Source organism: Coptis chinensis, chromosome 2 (assembly GCF_015680905.1).
Source record: "Coptis chinensis isolate HL-2020 chromosome 2, ASM1568090v1, whole genome shotgun sequence".
Taxonomy (NCBI): domain Eukaryota; kingdom Viridiplantae; phylum Streptophyta; class Magnoliopsida; order Ranunculales; family Ranunculaceae; genus Coptis; species Coptis chinensis.
In genome coordinates, this window is record NC_141457.1 from 51996145 (window position 1) to 52007007 (window position 10863).

The 10863-nt window shown below is 36.5% G+C and overlaps 1 protein-coding gene across 1 annotated transcript; it reads right to left on the reverse strand.

Moving 5' to 3' along the window:
• Positions 1-1784: 1784 nt before the first annotated feature.
• Positions 1785-10863, reverse strand: HEB2 (condensin-2 complex subunit H2-like protein). Its single transcript, XM_086589070.1, has 11 exons — positions 10435-10863; positions 10248-10347; positions 7210-7316; positions 6989-7131; positions 6410-6872; positions 6145-6320; positions 5893-6072; positions 5621-5716; positions 4211-4312; positions 3278-3436; positions 1785-2743 (listed from the first exon to the last, which is right to left on the reverse strand). Exons 1-11 carry the CDS (start codon positions 10598-10600, stop codon positions 2375-2377), a joined length of 2061 nt encoding a protein of 686 aa, XP_086445196.1. The 5' UTR covers positions 10601-10863; the 3' UTR covers positions 1785-2374.

A 10863-nucleotide genomic window follows, 5' to 3' on the forward strand; every position in this document is an offset into this window, starting at 1 on the left:
AGACGACTTCGGGTATACACGAGTTCTCTCTTTTTATCGTCTCACTCTCTCGTGTTCTATGATTGATCTCTCTATGAACACAACAGTGTTTATATAGAGGTGTGATCGGTTATCATAGAGGGAGAAGGACACCTCTCCCTCTATGATAACTAGGGTTGGGCAATGGGCCGGGTCGGGCTAGCCCGGCCCTAAACATTTAAAGCCCTTCGATATTATTAGGGCGGGCCCGGGCCTTACCTAAAGTCAAGATAGGTAGGGTCGGGCACAAAGTCTAAATCTCAAGCCGACCACGACCCTAGCCCTTTTTTTAGGGCTTTAGGGTTTTAACTTTAGGTAGGGCTTTAGGGCCTAGGCCTATATATTTTCTTTTTTTTTACTACATCAGTTTTAAAACTCATTTATATTACAAAAATGTACAATAATCTACAAACTCAAAGTCCAACCAATCTAGTAATAATCCTGTATAAGTCCAAAAATTTAAAATGCACATCCACAATCTAATGAACTGAAGTACATCGAGAGTTCGGAATTTGTTCTTCTTTGTACTCAAACCTCACTAAAATTATATTTAACATTGAAATACATAGACAAATAATTATATTATCATTTTAAAGGAAGAAGTAATAGATATAAAGAATAAACATAATAGTTTTGGTTAAGGGTCATGGAAGTTGTTAAACTATTTGTAATATCATAAATTATTTCTATAATAGATTCAAACAAATATAATATTACCTTTCTTCTAATTTAAAAGTGATTCAAGCTTTGTATATGGAAATGAAAATATTGGCTTTTGAACAAGTGATGGAGAAAGGTTTGAGATTATAAATGTCATTTTTCTGACAAAGGGTGTTTTGGTTTCTATGTTACAAATGTCCGCTCAGATTTTGCTTTAATGGTGTGGAAGGAAATCTTTAGTTTTAGACTTGGCTTGGATGTAAATAAAAATATAATTTATAAGAAATAAGTGAGAAAAGAAATTGAGAATAATAAGTTATGGACTTTGACTTGATGATCAAAGGAATAAAGTCTTATTTTTTATTAGGCTAGTGCTCATTGTTCTTCATGGCTGCTAAGTTGACAAGTTTTTGTTATATAAAACAAGTTATTGGAAGTACCCTTGGGTGTAAGTGATAAATTACAAAGGACAATGTTATTTTAATTTAAAATATTTAACAAAGAGTTGGACAATTATGGTATGTGTATTTATAGTGAAAGTATGAAACAGGGCCGGTTAGGGCTTGGTTAGGGTCGGGCCTATGTTTTAGAATCTTAGCCCTAGCCCTGCCCTAGAAAGCATTAGGTAAACTCTGTGAGGGCTTTATAGGGCTTAGGGTCGGGTCGGTCAGGGTCGTTAGGGCCAAATTCCCACCCCTAATGATAACCCACTAGACAACAGTGTTTAGGCAATTGGTAATTCACTACCCACTAGACAAATAGCCCAAGCCCGACACGACGCGGGGCGGGCACGCGCGTGTGTGGCTTTGGGTGAGTCCTCCCTCCTAACACAAAAACCTTTGTACCCTAAGGGCACGCCCTTATGCTAGAGGATCACCTCATATACCTCACTTGCTAGTGGTGATTCACCAATGTGGGACTAAACAACACACAAGTATTTTGAAATACTCATTAGAGATTCCAACAATACACACTCAGAATTCGGACCCTCTCTTCCAATAACACACCATCTCCATACTGTAACTGCTGCCACAACCATGCAACTCTCTCTCTCTCTCTCTCTCTCTCTCTCTCTCTCTCTCTCTCTCTCTCTCTCTCTCTCTCTCGTTTTACATTTTTCTTTTCAATAAAGAAATTAATTTCAGTTACAAACTTTCAAATATTATTTCCATCAGCATTACATTGTTTAACCAAAGCCTCCAAACATAGTGTCATTAACTCATTACATTTTGTAACCTCCAAATACACCCTAATAAATTAAGATAACAATTGGTATATATACAGCTACAATTTTCCAACAGTAATTCCCAAAATTACATAAGACACATTGAATCTCTCCTGAGAATCAGCTTATAACCCAATACTGGGCAAGTCCTCTGGAGAAGCTATATGGATGGCAAATTCTGAAGAGTGCAATTTAGCTTCACTTCAACTTTGAGCAAACTGTACGTACAATCCTGCAACCTAAAATTCTGCTTGTTTCGATTGGAACATGATCTTGCCTATCATTACAAGGTCTAACGTACAATGTGTATTTCTCTACATATGCCTAATCAAATTTTTTCCTATTGGTCAGAACCTGATCCTTGATCCTTGTTAATAATCAAAGATAATTAGATAAATACAGATATGGAGCCAGAATCAGAGTTACTGATCGAAACTTAGCAATGAATCTGACCTGTATGGAGTAGCACTTTCAAGATTGCATGTCCACTGCTTCCACCAGTCTAGACCTCCTTCTTCTTTTTCCTTCAGGAGTGCACCTGATTGTCTTTCCAAGCTTCACACAAAGGTCTCCACTTCCTCGTGAAGATTTCATTGAAGAGTTCAATTCGGAGGAAGGTGAACTCACTGATGAAAATGTACCTTGAATGATCTTGTCCTTGTTACCTTGGGAACGATGTTTACCCAGAGGAGATTTCACTCTCTTCCTAGACCCAAACTTTCTCTCTTCTGGTCGTTTGACATGGCTGAGAAGCCGCACATAGAAAGGATTGACAGCAGTGTAACAGACAGGCTGAGCATCACATTCACCTCTCTCCAGATCAACGTTCCTATTGTTCACCTGATGGTAAAATGATAAATAAGAAACAAATGCCTATCAATGTCTTTTCATAATTGTTGCACCACCTAAGTTTACTAATAGGAGCATGCTAAACATGACCTGGAGCAGAGGGCATGGGAAGGTATACCACTCAGTTCATTCCAGCTAAATGAGCTCTACACCTACAAACACAGTCAACCATCCCTGGTATCTGATTTGCTGATCGCAAAAAATCCATTCTAGAGACAATTTCCTAAATTATGAGAGTGCACAATGGGTTGACATTTGCACTTGGAAACTTCATGGACGTATTGAACAGTAAAGGGCACCCAGTACATGCTCAGTGCCATTGGGATGCAGTCCATTTAACGGAAACTGGGAAGATACTACTCCATCTAACGGAAACTGGGAAGATAGTATGTGAAATGACTTATGAGTACTTGTCACCAATCAAATGAACTCAACAAAGCAATAAACCCACCCATGATACATGATTAAGTCAAGCCTCTCACTAATTATAAAACAAAGCTTCTTTTATGTAAATAAGTAAATCACCAGCTGCAAGAGCGCAGAGAAAGTCCGAACAACATCATGTTTTTGTTGGCCACGGACAACATTCGCAAAGGACATGCCATTTCCACTTTCTTCTTCCAAAGATAGCTTGTCTAGAACTCTCGTGCCATATTCATGAATATCAAATGGAGGACGTGAATCCTGTCACATTCAAGTTGAGAGATATAGAATACACTGAACTTGTAATTCACTTCAACATAATAATAATGTAAATCAGGCCTCAATAAAAGAGAAAACTTGTATACATGTTTCTGTTGGTTACAATGGAAAATTTGAAAAAAATGACAACGAACAGTAATTCGGAATTCTGGTGGTTTAGGGATTCAAATAAAACCCTTTGGACCATGCGTTTGGAAGACTAATCAAGGTTGCCACGGTTAACTCTCAAAATTAACCCCCCTTGGAGTTTAGGGTTTCAATTAAAACCCTTTGGACCCTGTGTTTGGAAGCCTAAGCGTTTGAAAGCCTAATTAAGGTTCCCACTGTTAACTCTCAAAATTAACCGCCCTTGGAAAGTCCGCAATCAAAGCAAAGAAGAAGAAAAATCCCAGGTATGAGAGAGGTTCTATACCAAGCTGAGAAATGAAACAAACCTAAACTTGCATTTCCATAAATGTTAAAACACACCAAACCAAGTCTCTAATAGGAAAAAACCATATGAACATATTAAACGTCTAACCAGAGTGAATAACATAACTTACTTTTGAAATAACTACTAAACCTAAACTAACAAGGACAACAACTCCAACTTAAACAGAAAAGTCGTTTTTAATTGAACAACTCAACTTTTAGTCACTTAGAACATGAGGGAAGACTTCAAAAAAAACACCAATTTAATGATGTTGGAGTGTCCTAGCTTAAGTATATTGCAACTGAGACCAAGACTTCACTACGACAAATGAGTTTTTGTCATACCTGCTCTTCCAATGTGCTCTCAATTCTCTGCTTCCACGTAGAAACCCGTGTAGCCAATTCCGTTTGTTTCTCGGTTTCAGCTATACTAGCAAGGAGGGAATCCTACACACAAGAGCAGATACGTTACTTATCAGGAACACCTCACAAAACTTATTTTTTTTAAAATGATAATAATATTAATGCAGAAACAATAATAAGGGTAATAGTAAATTAGTAACGGGAAAACTACAATAATAATTGTAATAAACAACAAAAACAACAATTGTCGTTATATTTTTTTAATTTTCTCTTTGTACAGTTCTTATACTCCATTCTTTCAAATTCTAATACAAATTGCTCACCTTTGCCCCAAAAAATAACATATCTTCAAAGCAAACTGCAAATTTATGTTGCAAAGCAACATAGCTCGCCATGGTACTTGTGAGGCTACATATCCATGTGCTGGAATAGGCTAAAGCAATTCTTTCACTAAGTACCTTCGTCTCAAACAATTTGTATTACAAATTTGGACCTTGGTGCACACCAGGTAAGGTAATTAGTGCAAGATTGAAATGATGGCAGCTGTTGCCATCACTGATCTTACGTGCCTCAAGTAAGTGGAAAAACAGAATGCAGAAAAGGTAGTTAAATGCATGAGATGCATAAGTCATTACTTATTAGAACACACTGTGTTAACATTTATGGACTCAGTAATTGATGAAGTCATATTGATGATCGTGCTGTTTATTTTCCAACTCCAGAATATGGAATACTTGTGGAAAACAACTGAAGGATCGACATACAATATGATAGTCCATCATAAGAAGTTCAATTAAACAAAAATTAAACAAAAAGTTAAAACTATGCCTTTCAAATGGCGATCAATGATCAGATTAATAATGATCTGTCCAATCCGAAGTGTTCTGCAGGTCGGAATCCAATCAGATTTGACAAGGGTGTAGGAATCCTAAATCTAACTTAAATTGGGAAGACTTATTCCAAGGCTCATACACTCAAAAATATGAGTAATTTACTACAAAGTTATAAAATAGTACTTTTACCACTAAAAAAAACCAAATGCATTTGAATCGTGTCCCTAAAGAAAAGTAGAACTAGTCATCATCTAAGAACGGAATAGCAGTAATGGTATTTACCCCAAAAAAAGGAGAAATTTTTTCTTAGTTGTCAAAAGAGATTCTAAACAAAACTCTATAATATTAAACGTCAAAAATTTATTCATAATGAGTATATATTTAATGAACTTTGGAGCATCCCACTCAAAACCAATTTGAAAGAGTGGAGCGACCACATGATTTATATAATTTCATGCAAGGCATCAAACTCCCAATGTTGGACTATTATCGCAACAATTTTGAACCAAGGAAACTGACATACTAACAGCGCATAGTTTAATGAAGTGAGGAAACGCACCAAATGTGAACGACAAAGATCCTCCAGACTTGCATGAGAAGGCACATCTTCTGGTTGAAAAACGTCATCACTACTAAAATGAAAGTCACCATCAGGCTGCGTAAAGATCAAATAATTGTCACCTAACTAGACATGAAATACAGTGGAAACTAGAAAAATCCTGAGTTCTCCCAATGTCGACTCAACCTTACAAGTAAAAGAGCGGCACGTCACTGGTTCACAATATAAATTATTTCATAATGCACAAAATAAAAGCCCCTGGGGATCCATACATTTTCATGGTTTGGAGGTCCTTCGGCATCCATAAACGTATTCTCCACCTCTGGCATGGTAAAATCATCTTGCCCAAAATCAGGGATGTCATTCTCATCTTCATTATTCTCATTGTCCTCCCTGGTGTTAGTAAAAGGATTGCCAGACTCATCTCCTCTAATGTCAAGTGATTGCCTTAGCTACAATTTGAACATCCAACATTAGCAACAGGCAAATGGAGGAACAAAAACTAGATTGCGCTGCAAATGTACCTTTTCATAAAGAGGAGGAGATTGAGAATTCTGTGCTCTTTCAGTTTCATGGCGTTGCGCCTCCCAGATATCTTTAAAATCTGGATTAATAGTACCATGAAGCCTCGCTACAGGAAGTTGCGAAGCTAATAAAATCAACTTAGTGGACCTCATTCTCTGCCTTCTTTGGTTCTTTACTGTTCAGAAAACATAGCAGAAAAGGACATCACATATTGAGTGCATACAAAATAACAACAGCTTAAAACGAAACAACAAATCGGCTAACCTTTTTTAAACGGCTTTACTTTCAAATCCCCAGGTTCATGGGGATTCAATGGCTTCCATGGATCGTCATCATCGTCTGACTCGTCCAGAGGTTCTGGATAGCCATCATTAGTTCCATCTTCATGGTAATCATTTTCAGGAAAATCAGCAGCAGCTGGGAGGTCTGGCCAAATAGTATCATTAATTTGAACATTATCATTAAATTCAACATTGTGACTGATCTCAGGAGTTCTGGTCAAATTTCCATCTAATGTCTCTCCCAAAGATGACTTATGTAGGCCTCCTCCTGATCGTCGTGTGGGAGTTTGAAATGAACTTTTACGAGTCTTAGACCTTGACAAAGCTCCTCTAGAGGCAACATTGGACCCTTTAAAGGCTTTATCCTCCCCCAAATACTTGTCAACGGCTCCCACATCGCAAGGATCTAATAAAATAAAATCCCGGTAAAGATCGTGGGTGGCTAACTGTAAGCAAAAGGTTATCCGGTCAATGAGTTGCATAATAAACATGTGTGTGTCAGTGTGTGTGTGTGTGTGAGAGAGAGAGAGTATTATTCAATCAGCATCCATAAACATCATACCAGATAGGATTCCAATTCGCCAACATCGCCAATACTATCAAAACAATCCCCTTCTAGGACAACTAAATTTGCAGGAGGCTTCACAAACAGATTTGAAGTGTCATCTTTACTATGTCCATCATCCAAGCTATTCTTAGTTTCCGCTGTCAAATTAAATGGTTCAGATGGGTATCAATCAGCAATTAAGGCAAAGTAATGGAAGGAAAGTTTTAAGCAATTACCAGGAACTTCGTCCAAGCCCAAAAAAGGTTCATTGTCGTCATCAACAACATTTTTGGGACCACTACCCTCGGATTGCCCTGAAGTTTTTTCTGTCTGGTCCTGCTGCCTGTTTTAAGAAAATAACTCAGGGAAGAAGAAAAACACACATGTTCTGCACACTCACACGCTAAGACATCAGACCTAACTAGCATCGATACCTATCATGTATGCGGTGCATACTAGTATAGCATCTCAAAATGAAGATGATCTGGAATTTATCACCTCCACGCTACCAAAATTTTAGTTCCTCAATCAATATGCTCCAAATAATAGCCACTAGCCAATGGTAGAACTTTCAGAACCATCTACCAGTGGGGAAGTATATGGCAGTCATAACGAATATAAAAAAAATAAAATTAAACAGCAACTCATAAACACCAAAAGAATCCAAAAAGTAAGACCAATATACAAAGCTAACTTAATGAATACGAAAACGATTGAAAACCGTATGACTTAACTCTGACAAAAATCCTCAACGTATCTCTAACTTATAAGGCAGTGATAACTCATTGTCCAAGCGGAGAAACAACTTCGATAAACCTTCAAAGCCGGTACAACTAAATACATGTACTAGACATCGCACATGAATAAAATAATCATTTTGATCCAAAACATGTCATATGTCTATATTAACCATCTATGTTCTGTATTTCCTTCCGAAGCACTAGTGTACTTGCATTTTCATATTAGATTAAAAGATCCATTCTCAATAAATGGAGGACTACGAAAACAGTAGTATCAACAAAATTAGCACATTGCAACACATTACATGCTGAGTCACGTATTATTTATTGTTTGACTACAAAACTATTAAAAAAGATTCCTTTCTAACTCTTATCTCTTTTCACTGTGTTTTCCCAAGCTCTAGCCCACGCAATTTAACTACGTCTATTTCAATTCAACTTAGGATTCACAAACAAAAACATTTTCGACATTTAACATACAGTCAAACAAGAAAAAGAAAATAACAAAGGAAAGGAAACAACAACAAGAGCATTCTCATGTTAGTAGTGAAAGCCCGCCAATTCTCAATGCATACCACAACCAAAACTTTTATGGCAAATGCATGATTAGAGAATGAATAGCAACAATTTTAGAAGAAAAGGGGTCCTTCAAAATTTTACTACCATGCCATCTCACAATAATAAGTTTGACAGTTCTAGAAACCCTCTTAACCCCCCCTCCCCAAATTTCACCCTAGAATCGTACAGTTGCAAGTCGTTCTTTGAAGAAGTTTTTTTCGAATGAGATCCAAGGACAATTTGAACTGGTAAAGAAAATCTGGGAGGAAAGGAGGTAAGCAGCAATGAGTTTTAAAATTTAATGTTGCAACTACGGTTTCAGAACCATGGAGTGTTTCAAGGAAAGATAACTACCCCTTTAAAGCCATCAATAGCACTCTAGCGATCTCCACAAAAATAAAGGTGCTATATGTACAGTAAGGTACCATATACAAAATTCTCATCCAATTAACCTAGATGTCAATAATATCTTCTAATAACCTCCAATTAATCCCTTGGATACCACCAGGCTATGCAATCAAATCATGAACCTAATCTTAAATTATTATACATAAACTAAGAGAATCTAAAGTGTATCCAGATTCTAATATATTCTAAAAAAGTACAAAGATAAACAAATACCATTTCAATAACAAATGCAAATCAATGAATGGTCTTATTTCTAATACTAAAGAGCATTAATTTTTCGGATTAGCAATCCAGTTAACAATTCTTGAAAGGACCAATAACTTCCCAAATTCAGCCTTTAGTTGATCTCTTCAGGGACCCTGTGGGCCTTCATTATAACACTATCCAAATCATAAGGTTTTTCCCTAAGAATTGGTACTATGTTCTTATGATCTTATCACCCACTTCTTTAATATATAAACTCACATACATTCTCCCAGGTCTTCGAGATGTTCCACGGTTGCATGCAACTTTCTTAACATTGTAAAGAATTGTACTGCAGACTATTAGTCCAAATTACCATACTACAGACTCGTATTGCAAGCTATAAGTCCAAATTGCCATATTACATTGATAGATTAGGTAAAATAACTTTTAGTGTCGATAATAATACCTTTCATAGAGATAGTGTTTATAGCGGGGGAAATGAGTGAATAAATGACTGAATCTAAAAGCATGCATTCAAAAGATTATGCACTACAGCTGAGAGAATAAAAAAAATAGACTTGCATTTAGACTCAGCACATTAAGTTGGCTCATAGATTCCAGAATCAAATCGAACCTTGAGTTTCAGATGATTTGAACTATTATCATAAAAATTAAGTAAATTGCGAATCATGGAAAGACGGATACAAGATCCGAATCAAACAGCAAATTATAGGATTTTATAATACGTGATTTGGAACCTAAAATGAGCACAGGCCGTAGAACTCAACAATTCTTAAACTTCTAAAACATGATTGGAATCTAAAAACGAGTATTAAACCCACCCAGCCCCCTCCCCCGGCACACAACACACCCAAAAGAAGTTGTTTAAAAAAAAAATTGAATTAGAATGCGCTTAAAAGTTGTAAACGAGCTTCACTCACAATGAATCTCCAGTAATTTAGAGAAACCCATGCAATATAGACCACACGGAACAATTACCAGGAAAACGTATCTCATGTGCCAGATTCCTCTTCAACATTTTAACTCCAAACTAACATTTACTCACAATCTAGCGTGATACGCAGATCAAAGGCATCAGAAATTTTCCATATTTTGTTCTCTCAACTGTACACACTTCATTTTTAAACTAATGTTAATTACAATGCAATCATAACATGGATACCTTCCTGCTGGAGTACGAAGTATCGGACACTCCAACCTCTAAAATATTTGACATACAAAAACAATTAAGATTCCACGTTTACATTACATTCCCCACGTTGCATTGTACGTTTAACATTTAACAAGTGGCATTCCAATAAATATTTACCCTTTGTTTACATAATTACATTTTCAACCTCATGAAACTATCAATTACAAACCTTTTTTGAGAAAGGAACTCCAAAGCATGCAAAACCAAGGTATATAAATACTCCACCTTTCTACTATACACTTGTACTGAGCCTTGAAGCATCAATGCAGCTACAAATTTGCAAAAAAAAAAAAAACCCCCAAAAATCAAGTAAAAGAAAGAAAATTTACAGTAAAAAAGAGTTTAAAAAAACGAACCTTCAGCGAAATTGATGGAGAAATGATCGTCATTTTCACCAATAACTTCACCAGAACAGATTTTGATGAGATATTCTTCGAGATTCTTTGCCACGTCGACTGCCCAGTTTGATTCTGGGTCTTTGAGGGGTTGAATTATATGGAATCTTGGTTCGTCTGTATCCATGTTTAATTGAATTGAATTGAAAAACCCTAGAATTCACAAATTGGGGGTTTTTTAGGAAAGCCCTATAAATGAGAGAAGGGTAAAATGGGGAATTGGGATTTGAGAGAAGGTTTTTTTTGTGGGGTTGGTCTGATACTCTGATAAGAGTGAATTGAAGAAGAGAGAGAGAGTGTGTGTGTGTTTTAGACTTTTGAGTTGTTTTCTCGTTTCCCGCTCGTAACACTTTTTACTGTAGTGACTAGGGAGTTATGAAAAATATTTGG

What these genes read in the sequence shown, in the direction of transcription:
- HEB2 (XM_086589070.1), bottom strand. Translation starts at nt 10,600, where the DNA reads ATGGATACAGACGAACCAAGATTCCATATAATTCAACCCCTCAAAGAC. An exon ending in AGTAAAGCCGTTTAAAAAAG is followed by an intron (nt 6,321 to 6,409) that starts GTTAGCCGATTT and finishes TTTTCTGAACAG; the next exon opens with TAAAGAACCAAAGAAGGCAG. An exon ending in ATCTTTGTCGTTCACATTTG is followed by an intron (nt 4,313 to 5,620) that starts GTGCGTTTCCTC and finishes TCTTGTGTGTAG; the next exon opens with GATTCCCTCCTTGCTAGTAT.